This window comes from Myotis myotis, unplaced genomic scaffold (assembly GCF_014108235.1).
Source record: "Myotis myotis isolate mMyoMyo1 unplaced genomic scaffold, mMyoMyo1.p scaffold_m19_p_3, whole genome shotgun sequence".
Taxonomy (NCBI): domain Eukaryota; kingdom Metazoa; phylum Chordata; class Mammalia; order Chiroptera; family Vespertilionidae; genus Myotis; species Myotis myotis.
The window spans coordinates 7705222-7719534 of NW_023416335.1; the positions used below are offsets into that span (position 1 = coordinate 7705222).

The window sequence follows — 14313 nt, forward strand, 5'->3', positions numbered from 1 at the left end:
CCCATTTTTTTTTCATTTTTGTAAAATTAAATCTTTATTGTTCAGGTTATTACAGTAGTTCCTCTTTTTTCCCCTCATAAATCCCCTCCACCCAGGTCCCACCCTACCTTCTGCCCTTACCGCCCCCCCCTCTCCCACTGTCCTCATCCTTAGTTGTACGATTTTTGTCCAGTCTCTTCCCACACACGCACAACCCTTTCCCCCCCAAGAATTGTCATTCCATTCCCTTTCTAAGCCCCTGATTCTATTATATTCACCAGTTTATTCTGTTCATCAGATTATTTATTCACTTGATTTTTAGATTCACTTGTTGATAGATGCATATTTGTTGTTCATAATTTGTATCTTTACCATTTTCTTCTTCTTCCTCTTCTTAAAGGATACCTTTCAGCATTTCATATAATCCTGGTTTGGTGGTGATGAACTCCTTTAGCTTTTCCTTATCTGTGAAGCTCTTTATCTGACCTTCAATTCTGAATGATAGCTTTGCTGGGTAAAGTAATCTTGGTTGTAGGTTCTTGCTATTCATCACTTTGAATATTTCTTGCCACTCCCTTCTGGCCTGCATAGTTTCTTTTGAGAAATCAGCTGACAGTTGTATGGGTACTCCCTTGTAGATAACTAACTGTTTTTCTCTTGCTGCTTTTAAGATTCTCTCTTTGTCTTTTGCTCTTGGCATTTTAATTATGATGTGTCTTGGTGTGGTCCTCTTTGGATTCCTTTTGTTTGGGGTTCTCTGCACTTCCTGGAATTGTAAGTCTGTTTCTTTCACCAGGTAGGGGAAGTTTTCTGTCATTATTTCTTCAAATAGGTTTGCAATATCTTGCTCTCTCTCTTATTCTGGCACCCCCATAATTCAGATGTTGGTACGGTTGAAGTTAACACAGAGGCTCCTTACACTATCTTCATATTTTTGTATTCTTTTTTCCTTTTTGTTTTTCCGGTTGGGTGTTTTTTGCTTTTTCGTATTTCAAATCTTTGATTTCATTCTTGCGATCTTCTAGTCTGTTGTTGGAACTCTGTATAATATTCTTTATTTCAGTCAGTGTATGCTTAATTTCTAGTTGGTCCTTTTTCATAACCTCAAGGGTCTCACTAGATTTCTTGAAGGTCTCACTAAATTTATCAGTGGTTTCTAGAAAATTCTTGAAAAACCTTATAACCGTGGTTTTGAACTCTATATCCAGTAGTTTGCTTTCCTCCATTTTTGTCATTTGTGACCTGTTTGTCTTCACATTTTTTATGCTTCCCTGTGTTGATAGAGTGGCTTTCTGTGCTAGGTGTCCTATAGGGCCCAGTGGCTCAGCCACCCCAATTACGTGAGGTGGACACTCTTGGTGCACCCCTTTGTGGGCTGTGTGCACAGTCTTGTTGTAGTTAAGCCTTGATTGTTGTAGGTATCACTGGGAGGAATTGACCTCCAGGCCAATTGGCTGTGAGAGTCAGCTGTGTCTATGGTGGGAGAACTTCTGTGCTGGAGGCACCCTTATGGGGCAAGAATTGCTTCAGCGGGGCTTTGGTGATCACTAAGTCTGCCTCCTGACTGTGTCCCTTATGGATCTGAGGAGTTGTAATCAGGATAGTCCCACTCTGACCACTGTGTACACTAACTCTTGGATCTCTAAGGAGGTGCTAATTTAGCCTCTGCCTGAGGCTACCCGGCAGGAGCTACGGAGAGATCTGCAGATTCCTCTTCTTTGTTTGAGGTTTGGAGGTGCCCAGAGGAGGCCTAGCTGTGAAGCAATGCAAGCTGTTGTGGGGCCTTGGGCCTTCTTTTGGAAGTTCTGGGTTTCTCTGACCCAGCTGCAGTTTGTTAGGTAATTTTCAGATTGCAAAGGGCCAGGCCTTTCATATGCAAAAGCCTCTGTGCACAGCTTAGGTGGGGCGGGGTCTCAGGGGATCAATAGGGCAGAGCAAGCAGCTATGGCTACTCCTCAGTCCTACCCTAAGGGGCCCCACATCTCAGTGTCTCAGTAATTGCTGCAAGCACCTCTGGGAGAGAGCCACTCACAAGTTCTGACCGATGCCAGACAGTCCAGTTTCTCCCGGTATGAATCTGGGTCCCCAGAGACTCACCCGGAACTGGAGTTCATAGCAGTTGGGAGCTTGAGACTCCCTCCAGATTGAAAAAGACAACCGTGCCCTAACTGGTTTGGCTCAGTGGGTAGAGCGTCAGCCTGCGGACTGAAAGGTCCCAGGTTTGATTCCGGTCAAGGACATGTACCTTGGTTGCGGGCACATCCCCAGTAGGAGGTGTGCAGGAGGCAGCTGATCAATGTTTCTCTCTCATCGGTGTTTCTACCTCTCTATCCCTCTCCTTTCCTCTCTGTAAAAAATCAATAAAATATATTTAAAAAAGAAAAAAAAGATGAAGACAACCGTGTCCTCAGCTGTCAGCCCTTTCTACTTGCGCCTTTGTACCTCTGCACTTTACTTCCACACCTTCTCTGCCTTCCCGTGGTTCTGCGTCATGTCCTTTTGTCTTTTAGTTGTATTTTTGAAGTGGTTGTGCAAGGCAGCAATTTCTGGTGTTTACCTATGCCACCATTTTGTTTTCTCTCCCCATTTTTTTGCTGTTTAATTGTTTCTATGTCTTAGATCCAACTGATTTGCTACCCAGGTTCTTTTGGATGTGGTGCTATGTAATTGGTGACTTTTGGGGACCCACTGGTGCAGTATCTCAAATCTCCTGCATTTGGTGATCTAGCAGAGCCCCCTACTTGAGCTATTTGGGTTCTATTGATGTAGTTGGGTCTTGAATATTAGTTTCTTAATCGTGGATGAAGTCTTGTCACAGATTGGTAATGTGACTCACCCCCAGCTTCGTTTTGTAAGCTGCTGTGGATGTGATAGTGGTTCCAGCTCTTGTGGAAAGAGTTAATTGAGGTATCACTGGTATGTGCTCACTGTGAGTTCCAGGAGTCCGCCTGCTTGGGAGGAAGGGGTCTTGGGGCCTGAGGCTCAGGTACTCTAACTTTGGATGGTATTGTGTGACTCTTGCTGGGGTCGCGTCACTCTGTAACTCACTACGAGGTCCCAGAGCCCGGGACGGTGGAAGACGGCTGTCCCATAGTCTGCGGTTGAGGCAGTGGGACTCTGGCCAAAGTGATTTCCCTCTCTGAATGACAAGGGGGTTTAGGAGCCAGCAGCTGGGGTTGTAGGATTCTTGGAGCCTGTGACTGAAACAGTATGACCTTGTCTGGGCAGGTCCTCAGTAACTCAACAAGGTGTCCAGAGGTAGACAGTCAGGAGGGGATGTCATAGATCCTGTTGAGGGAGCCGTGTGCCCTTGGTTGGAGAGGCACACACCCAATGGCAGCTCACTAGGGGCCCAGGAGCCATCTGCTGGGGCTGTATGCTTGTGGGACCCACATGCTGGAGGTGCAGGATCGTGGTGTGCCGCCACCCCAGGGAGGGAGAAGTCCCAGTTTCTGCTTCCGGAGCTGTGCATTCTTGGTTAGATATGTGCACCCCATGGTGGCTTACAGAGGCACCCAGGAGCTGTCTACTGGGGCAGTGGGTTCACAGGGCCTATGTGCTGGAGCAGTTCTACCATGGGAATTGGGTGCTGGTACCCAGGGTTGTGCCTTGCGGTGGCTCAGAGAGGTACCTGGGAGCCGCCTTCCAGGGGCAGCAGGGTCAGAGGACCTGTGTGCTGGTTCGTTGCAACTGCAGCGACCAGAGGTCAGCAGTCAAGGACGGGGAAGACTGAGTTTCTGCAGCCAAGGCCTTCAGATCTTGGTTGGATACAAGTGGGCCCAGCAGCTGCTCACAGAGGCACCTGGGAGCTGCCTGCTGGGGCAGCGGACTCAGGGGACCTATGCTGAAACCACGTGACCACTGGGTCTGTGGGCAGGCAGCCGGGAAGTGGGAAGTCTGAGTTTCTACTGCAGGGGCCGTGCATTCTTGTTTGGATACGAGTGCACCCAGCAGTGGCTCACAGAGGCACCAGAGAGCCCTTTGCCAGGGCAGGGGACTCAGGGTGGCCGTGACCACAGTGTCCATAGGTCAGCAGCCGGCGAGGGGGAACTTGCACTTACTGCTGCGGGATCTGTGCGCCCTTGGAGGGAGATGTCCTAGGGTCTGCAGGTCTGTGGGCGAGGCAGCAGGCCTTCGTCTGGTGTGGCTGCAGGGTCGCAGGCAGTGTCAAGGCCAGTCTGGGTGGTGGTGCTGATGAGTTCCTAGAGGAGGCCCCTCTCCCCTTCAAGATGGTGTGTGCTCCCTGCCTGAGCCCCACAGCCCGGGGAGTGCCTGCAGCGGTGATAGGGGCGGCCTGTCCAGGAGAGCCTGGTCTGCCAGCCTCTGGTACTCCTGCTGGATTTAACTGTCCCTCACTCATTCACACACTCTGCACACGTCCACACACTCCCCTGTCACTTCATCACTCACTCACACCCTCTTCCTCACCTCCGTCCTGCCAGCCACCATCTTCCCAGCTCCTTCTAGTAGAGAATTTAACCAGTTTGTGATTCTAAGGAGATTTCTGGTCTTTACATAAAAAAAGACAAATTTTTAAAAATATATAGTATTATTGATTGTTTTTTAGGCAGATAGAGAAAGGGATAGGGAGAGAGAGATAGAAACATCAATGATGAGAAAAAAATCATTGATTGGCTGCCTCCTGCATGTGCCCTGGCCAGGAATTGAACCATGACCTCCTGGTTCATAGGTCAACACTCAGCCACTGATCAACACTGGCTGGGCAAAAAGACAAATTTTTTGCGAAGATAATTTTAACTTCATTAAATATTATAAAGAGAAAACCTCTTAACATGTGGTTTACCAAATAAAGATTAAGAAATGGTTTTAAAAGGCAGCATGTGGAATATCCTGGAAATGGAAGAAAGGGAAATCCATCAGTTTTCGATGGCGGACTGCATGCATTATCTTTGTTCTGCCTGCAGCCGCCTGGGTGCAGTGCCTCCCCAGGGAGGTGGCTCTGCTCCCTGTAGCAGGAAGCAAGCAGTGTGAAGGGTCCACAGACTTGACCTCTCCCAGGTCTGTGCTGACTGGCCAGATGAGACAGGCCCAGTCATTGCAGATCTCTGCCATAGTCTCCCTGTGTGGAAAGTGGAAAGATGGACTATATCAGCGGTTTTAAACTTCTATTTTAAGCAGATCACTTTATTGAAAAGAAACATTATGCAGAAAATGGACATCTAATTCACTAAAGAGTGGGCTGTGGGGCCAAATCCCAGCTCTGACCTATCCTAGAAGTGTGACCTCGGCACCTCCTCTCCCTTTCGGGACTTCTGTGTCCTCACTGTAATAACATGGGCCGCACAGAACAGCTCTGAGGACTACGTGCATAGTTTTCTAATGTGAACCAACCATAGTGCCTGACACATTCTCGTGCAACAGATATTGGCTGGTGTCTGATGTTGAAGTGACCGCTATACCCACACATGCATACACACACTCACACATGCACTTACACACACACTCACACACACAAATACACACACCTGCACATACACATCCATCTTCCACCAGTAACCTCTCACTTCCACACACACAAAAAACAACCAGACTAACGATCTCTTTCTTGCATCTCTAACATTCTTTGAAGTTCTAATTTTTTCCTTCTTCCCATGAAACAGTAGGTATAGCATGTATAATTACAATATTCTGACCTCCTCCGTAAGAGGATGCAGGCTGTTGCTGCCAGGCCTTTTATTTTATTTTTTTAATTTTAAATTTTATTTTATTTATTTTTTAAATCTTTATTGTTAAAAATATTACATATGTTCCATGTTTTCCCCCATTGACCCCTTATAGCGTGCTCTTGCCCCGCAACCAAGGCCTTCACCACGCTATTGTCTGTGTCCATGGGTTATGCATATATGCATACAAGTTCTTTGGTTGATCTCTTCCCACCCACTCACACACCCACCCCCTCCTTCCCTCTGATATGGAACAGACAATCTGTTCCATGCTTCTATGTCTATGCCAGTACTTTTATGCTCCTGGATTGGCTGATCCTTGCTCTGCGCAGTTCCCCCAATGCACTTGTTGGCTCCGTGCTTTATGTTTGCTCCCTTTAGATCTCAGACAAAAATAAAACAGGAAATTCATTTTCAAATTCAAGAGAAGCTATTAGAATTGTTTAGCAAGAGCATGTCCTCTATGACTTTGCTAAACAACTGAGTGACATGGGCCAGCTTTTGTCTGGACTTCAGAGTCATTTCTGTAAAGAAATTGCAAGTGTGAGAAAATACAATCATGCCAACATCAGAGACTTATAAACATTATTTTTTAAAATTGCAGAAAAGTCCTCAACATTTCCACTTAGGAGCTAAAACAAGTGCTTCAGAGACCTGCCCAGGAGATGAAATGTTGCAATGGTCACTTATGTTTCATAGAGTAAATGGACCAGAAAGAATTATAATAGTATTATTTTTTTTCAAATACATTGGTTTTTTTCTGAAGAACTTACCATTTTGCATGTGGAGTGTCCTGGTGAGATGAGGACAGGAAATAAGGGACTGATGCCTAAAGACAATGAACAAACAGAGAAGAAGGTCATCCAGGGTGTCACCATCAGTATTGGAGCTGGACTCTCCTCACCCTGGATCCTCCATGCTCCCTGTGGTGAAGAGTGTGGACTCTGCTTTGTCATCAGAAACTCTGAGGGTCCTACTCTTGCTTCCACCTCCTATGAAGCTTTGGGCCCTGGGAAAGTCATGTAGCATCTTTTGGGGGCTCAGTTTGTCATCTCTAAAATGTGAATAGGGGGATCATGTATCCCATGGAGATCTTAAAAATACATATATATATATTGATTTCAGAGAATATATTTTTATTGAAGGGAGAGGAAAGACAGAAACATCAATGGGAGAGAAAATCATTGATTGGCTGCCTACTACATGCCCCCTGCTGGGGCTTGAGCCCACAATCCAAGTATGTGTCGTGACCAGGAATCGACCATGACCTCCTGGTTCTTAGTTCGATGCTCAAGCACTGAGCCAGGCCGGCCGGGCTCCCATGGATTTTTTATGAAGAATAATTGAGTTCATTTCTACAAAATGTTTGGTATTTTGCCTCAAACTAAGCAAGGTTTAAATGGGTCAATTCATCAACTTCTTATTGTGGAGACTGTTGCTCAGTACCAGCCATATGCTCCCTGGTGTCCGGGTAAAGCGAACCAAACAAATGGAGGACAGTGGAGAAGTGCAGATCTGGCCACTTTGCTCAGGGAAATCACACTTTTATTTCCTCAAAAACAGTCCAGCGCACGGAGTTCCCTCAGCATGCCTCCTGTTAGCCCAGCCCAGCCACTCTCACCAAGTATGTGACTCTGTCGTATTGAATGTCCCTGTACCCAGAGGCATCCCCTTTGAAGGGATTGTTTCATTGGTTTGTTCCCCACTGAGGTAAAATACTGTATAAAATTAACTTGTTCTGTCTGGGGTCACATCACAGCTGTCAAATCCAGAGACAATTCAAAATAGAGCTAGCATCCCTAACCTTCTCAATAGAACTCTGCTTTCTAAGCTAGTTTTTTCTCTTACATTTGTAGGGCCATGATACAACTGCAGCTGGAATGAACTGGGCCTTGTACCTTCTGGGTTGCTATCCAGAAGTCCAGAAAAAGTTGGACAATGAACTGGATGAAGTGTTTGGTATGTATGGCCCTTTCACTACTTACATTGAAGACCCCAAGTCACTGAAGCAAATGGCATTCTTCCTCATTAAGAATGTGCAGTCGGGCCTGTTCTAAAGACACTGTAATAAGCAGGATGGCTGCCATATGGTACCCCTTCCAGGGCGAATGTCCTTTGTAAGACCTCCTGCATTTGTTTACAGTCGTTTCCTGTGCTTGGCATGTGACTGCACCGGCGTAGATGCGGGGGCTACACAGATAAATGTCACTGTCCTCAAGGACCTCACGCTTCATAGGTGAAGCAGACACTGTGTAGAAAGTATCAAGTCATGGCTGTGTGCTTGGGCGATATGAGGAAGAAGGGGCTAGCGGAGAGCAGAGAGGAGAGGTGAAGCTGGTTAGCAGGGTCAAGGAGAGCTGTTCCGTATAGGATTGCTGTGGGTTAAGCTGATGGGTCATACATTTCTTTTGTACAACCAGTAACCTGTAGGTAAAGGGCCCTAGGCTGATGCCTGTATGGATGTTGAGAGAATCCTGGGCTTGTTCTTTTTTCTCTCTGTCATTTTCATCATTGTGGATTTTGTTTTCTTGATTGTTGTTCTGGGTCTCATGCTTATCTTTAAGGCAATAAGAAATGAGAAGGTAGGGGATGAAGGATAATATTAGTCTCCTTTGACTGTGGTCACCGATTCTGCAAACTGGGTGGCTTAGCACAACAGAAATATATTCACTTACAGTTCTGGACACCAGAAGGCCCAGATCAGTATCTCTGAGTTAAATCAGTGTGTTGGCAGGGCTGCACTTTTTGGAAGCCTGAGGGGAGAATCCACTCCTTCTGGTGACTGCCAACATACCTTGGCTTATGGCCACATCATTCAAATCTCTGTCTCCATCTTCACATGACCTTCTCTTCTGTGGGTGTGTGTCAAATCTCCCTCTGCTCTCTCTTATGACATTCGTGATGGCATTCATGGCCCACATGGATAATCCACGATCATCTCTCCATTTTAAGATCCTTGATAAAATCTTCAAAAGCACCTTTTCAAAAAAATAGTAATATTTAAAGGTTCTAGGGATTAGGACTGATATATTTGTGGGTCATGATCAGCCTACCACCAGGAACTTTGCATTGTGCCATCAACTTAATCCTTTGTTTAATCAGATTAATCAGATGTCATATGGTTTCCCATGGCTGGGAATAGAAAGGTAAAGGTTGGGTTGGCCAACCAACAAAGTGGTGTCTGATGGATTTTCCTAGTGCAAAGTGGGGAAGGAATAATAAAGGAAAAGAGGAGGAGGTGGAAGACATTCTGGGAAGAGAGGCTCCAGTTGCACAATGGCAGAGTGGAGAAGTGGGAAGATAACAGTAAGCATTAAAGGACAGGTGGAATTCAGAACATTTGTTAGAACCCATTGAGAGTTGAAGTGGGAAAAGGAATTTCATGTCCAGATGGTGTGAGGACTGGAATTTCATACCAAGAGGGAAGACTTTGTTTTGTAGAATGGAGACGATCTAAACTTCTGGGCTCTGTTTTTGTCGTCATTTCATTTTTCCTGTATCAAGTTGAATTTCTCTCAGATTGCCTCTGGTGGGTAAATTGGGTGTTCTAGAAACCCAGGTTCTTTTGGAATGTGTTCCCACATTTGTGTTTTTTACAATTTTTAGCCCAATGCAGGTGTCACAAATGCTTTTGGATCTCACATGATCAGTGACACCATTTTTACTAGAATTTTTATTCTGCTGCTTCCATGCTTTATGCTAATTGTGCCTCACTTCTCTTCTACCTCCAGTATTAGTTCTAAAAATTTTTTGAGCAACTGATCTTTGGATATTGAGATGTAAGTATTCATTCCTGTTTTTCGTTTCTTTTCTTTTTTTTTACTGAGGTAGACTTCACATTTAGTTTCATTATAAGAAGCAACTGGAACACTTTTAATGTTTAAAATTGAGCATTATCTTTTTTTTCCCAGTGAAACAAACAAACAGAAATTAAATAAACAGGAACAAAATTACAGTAGAGAATGATGGTTCCAAATAAGATTCTGCAGGTCTGCTACTGTCCCATTGAGTGGCAGAGCCCAGGCCATTATTAGGAGAGAATTTTATTTTATTTTTAATATATTTTATTGATTTTTTAGAGAGGAAGGGAGAGGGATAAAGAGTTAGAAATATCGATGAGAGAGAAACATCAATCAGCTACATCCTGCACACTCCCCACTAGGGATGTGCCCACAACCAAGGTACATGCCCTTGACCGGAATCGAACCTGGGACCCTTAAGTCCGCAGGCTGACACTCTATCCACTGAGCCAAACCGGTAAGGGCGAGAATTTTATTTTAAAAGTATCATCTTAAACTGTAAGGAAGTCCATTAAACATCACAATTAAACATACCAAAGGGGAAGCCTTGTTGTCAAAATGCCCACTTAACTAACCCAAACATCTCATCTACCCTTTGACCTTCCGTAAACTTTTTTTTTATTTTAAAAAATGTTCCATACAAGAGAAAGTAGACAGGTATATGTTGGTAAATGCTAACTGTCCACATTCATAGAGACACAGTGTAATCTGTGTGCTCAGTGTACAGAGAAAGGAAGAAGCATGTTAGAATTCTGTGCGCTACTGCACAGGCTGAGCCTCCAGCCTCCAGCGGAGCAAAGTAAGCAGAAGGTTTTTCTTTCCCATGAGCACAGGGGCATTGATTCCACATAGTGTTTGTTGAATCAGGGAGGGATGAAAGTGAATTTGGACTTGTATGCATGCATATGAGCCTAACCAATGCACACAGACACCAGGGGCTGAGGGCATGAGTGGTGGAAGACATAGGAGGGCAATGGGGAAGATAAGGACACATATGTAATACCTTAATCAATAAAGAAAAATAAATAAAAATCAATGGAAAAAATAAAAATACTTCTAAAAGTAAAGAAAAAAAAGTGAATTTGGAACAGAAAGCGTTAGAGATTCTTTTCTCACTGTATTCAGCTCAAGGTATTTCCCCCAAAATAAGTTGAGAACCAGGATGTAAGGGAGAGAAAAGACTTCAAGAGCAGAATGACTGAGCCTAAGAGTAAAACAAAACAAAACAAAACCCAGACTGTAACTTGCTCCCAGTGACTGGAGGAAACTTTTAAAAAGAAGGTTGGAATCCATCAGTGTTCCTTAGTCATCGTCTCCTTCATCCTCATCAGCTTCTTCGTTGGTAGCTTTCAATCCTCTCCCTCTCCCCCTCCATCATCATCTTCTTCTCTTCTCCTTCCCCATCTTCATCTTCCATGTCAGGAAGCAAGTAGTAATGAATTGGATTTTGGCAAATACCACCTTCAATGATCTCTCCCAACTTATCTGCACCTGCATCAGAATGGCCATAAACCAGATTTTTGTTTCTCAGCCTCTTCCTGCTGGCGTTATCCTGCATTGGATTTGAACATTTCATCAAATCCTTTCCAGATATTTCGTGGACTTTGAAAATGCATCACGGCTTGCACTCAGATGAAATTCTTTGGGTGCAATTATTTTCCAAGGAAGGGTTTTCATCGAAATGAAAATCTGTTCTGTGACCTGATTTATTACTTTTCAATTCTGTACTTCAACTCTGGTTAAATAACACAGTGCCTTTCCATGTGTCTCCCCAAGCAGTGCAGGCATAGAGATGGTTGCAAATGTTGTGCTCGAAAAGTTGGGATTTGGGCCATCAATTCCTACCTCTTCTGAAAAACAATGGTTGGCAGATTTGTTATATGTCCACCTTCAGAATCTTCCCACTGGCTTGTTCATTGAGTTGGTCTCTCTCATTTTTTGCTTTCTCAATATGTTCAGTTGCTTCCTGCTGTGTATGTTCTCCCATTGGCAAGTCCAAGAAGCCATTTGGATTTCTTCTTGAGGTGGGAATGGAGGGCGTTTGGGGGCCAGGCTATGGGGAGAGTCCAAGAATCTGACCCAGGAGAAGATACACTTCTGGAAGAGGCTCTGAGAATTCAAAATTAAATGTTTTAAACTTATAGTTTCATGCATTCACAATGTTATGCAACTGTCACCTCCGTCTAATTACAACCCATTTCAGCAGCCAAAAGGAAACCCTGCACCATTAATCAGCCACTTCCCATTTTCTCTTCCTCCAGCCCCTGGCAGCACCTCATTTACACTCTGTCTCTATGGATTTATCTTCTCTGAGTACTTCCTCCAAATTTAATGATACAACATGTGACCTTTTGCATCTGGTTTTTTTACTTAGCATTATTGTCTCATTTTATTTTGATTATCTATACTATTAAGAATTTTACTTTAGCTGTTGGTATTTAACATTCAGTGTATTGATGTTATAATATATTCTTTTTTGATGTCTTATCCACCAAGCCCAAATAGTCTTTTCTTTCATTCGTTTATTTTATTTCATATATTTACTTTGATCAGGGAATTCTCATCGCCCCGTTACCTTAGAAGACCTGAAGAAACTTAAATATCTGGAGTGTGTTATTAAGGAGACCCTTCGTATTTTTCCTTCTGTGCCTATAATTGCCCGTGATCTTAATGAAGATTGTGATGTTGGTGAGAATTCTTCCATGAAAGTAGTGGGGAGAGTGGACTTTTCTGTGTCTGTCTTGCTCTGTTCTCATGACATACCGACTATCTCATGACAGGGGGGTACAACGTCGTGAAAGGCTCTCAAATAATCATCATTCCCTACGCACTGCATAGAGACCCACGGTACTTCCCAGACCCTGAGGAGTTCAAGCCAGAGCGGTTCTTTCCCGAGAATTCGATGGGACGCCATCCATACGCATATGTGCCCTTCTCTGCAGGACCCAGAAACTGTATAGGTTTGTATCCATCAGAATCGGTTTGACCTTTCAGGAGCACAGGGCAGGGGTTTCTCACAACTTTGAGATGTAATGTCTTAGAGATGTGGTGTCTCAGATACAAGTCTGTTAAAAAACTAGTTTTATTTTTTCCCCACTTTACTATGACTGTCGTAAAGTATATCAGTTTTCTAGGGCTGCTGTAACAAAGCACCACAGACTGGGTGGCTTAAATGACAGAATTTTATTTTCTCACAATTCTGGAGGCCAGAAGTCCAAGATCAAGGTGTCTGCAGGGCTTGTTTCTTCTGAGGCCTCTCTCCTTGGCTTGTAGATAGATGTCTTCTCCCTGTGTCTTCACATAGTTTATTCCTGTGTGTGTGTGTGTTTGTGTGTGTGTGTGTGTGTTTCTAATTAATCCCCACTCAAGGATATGTTTTTATTGATTTTTAGAGAGAGAGGGAAACATTGATGTGAGAGAAACATTGATTGTGGTTGCCTCCCATACATGCCCCAACCAGGAATCTAACCCACAACCTAAGTATATGCCCTGATGGAACTGAACTCACAACCTCATGGTGAATGGGATGACATACCAACCAACTGAGCCACCCAGCCAGGGCTTGATCTCTTCTTTTCATAAAGACACCAGTCAGATTGGATTAGGGCCCATCCATAGGACCTCATTTTATTTTAATCACCTCTTTAAGGGCCCTATCCCCAAATGCAGTCACATTGTGAGGTACTGAGGGTTAAGAATTCAGCAGATGGATTTGGGGGGAATACCATTCAGCCCATAACATAAAGCATAACCAGTTTCATGGTAGAGTTTTAAAATGTAGATCTTTGGATTGAAGTAGAATATACTTTATATGGTAGAAAGCTTATTTATAACAATTAGTTTATTTAACCTGTTTTTATTGCTTTTAAGAATTGCTTTTTTCAAAACCAAAACTGAGAATGCTCACCATAGGACCAGCAGAAGTACTTCAACAAAATGAATGCACATCACCATGCATTATACACACTTTTGGCTTTAGTATCTCTGGGGTTTTACTGTTTATGTAAATGCAGGCATTGGTACAATGAGGCCTGGTAACTCTATAGTAAACTACATGAAAGGCCCAGTAGGAAAGCGTTCTAGAGTAGTGGTTCTCATGCTTCAATGAGCCCAGGATTCACCTGGGTGCTGCGTGGGCTAGATTCCTTGTCCTCAGAGTATTCAGATGCACTGGGTGGGAGCAGGGAAGGGCACTCAAGAGTCTTTACCACTAGAAATCATCGTGAATGATACTGGTTCTCCCAGGGCCTACTGTGAAAATCTAACATCACTTGCTTCCTCTAATAGAACCTGTTCTTTCTCCCATTTGAGATAGATCTGTAATTAAAGTCATGCTATTTACATTAATTTGAAGGTCAAAGGTTTGCCATGATGGAAGAAAAGGTCGTTCTTTCATGGATCCTGAGGCATTTTTGGGTAGAATCCAACCAGAAAAGAGAAGAACTTGGTCTGACAGGAGAGCTGATTCTTCGTCCTACTAATGGCATCTGGATCAAGTTGAAGAGGAGAAATGCAGATGCATCCTAACTCCATTATTGGGCTGTGCCTTAGTAGGAATAAAGTCTTTCTTTAAGAGAAACTTTGCATTTACAATGTGTAGATCATGAATTTAATTCTCTTAATCCCTACACCTATTTTTTCTTATCACCACTTACCTTGGGGTCAAGTCTTCCAAAGAGAGAGATTTTTTTTTATATTTTCATCACCACCATTATCTTACCCTTGGTCATGATCCCAAAAGGTGAGTTAACTGATGTCCGTACCCAAATAAACATATACATTTCTCAACAGAGGGATCCATAGGCCAATTCAATTTCAATTGACAGACCCAAAGGATATAAGTTAATTGA

The 14313-nt window shown here is 43.7% G+C and overlaps 1 protein-coding gene across 1 annotated transcript in view; it reads left to right on the forward strand.

Moving 5' to 3' along the window:
* LOC118650794 (cytochrome P450 4V2-like) overlaps window positions 1-14053 on the forward strand; it is a 29227-nt gene extending 15174 nt beyond the window's left edge. Inside the window, exons 8-11 of the mRNA XM_036299141.1 lie at window positions 7520-7622; window positions 12017-12151; window positions 12244-12423; window positions 13818-14053. Of these exons, the coding sequence (XP_036155034.1) occupies window positions 7520-7622; window positions 12017-12151; window positions 12244-12423; window positions 13818-13990 (591 nt within the window). The 3' untranslated portion in view covers window positions 13991-14053. The remainder of the gene's footprint in view (window positions 1-7519; window positions 7623-12016; window positions 12152-12243; window positions 12424-13817) is intronic.
* The last annotated feature ends 260 nt before the right edge of the window (window positions 14054-14313 follow it).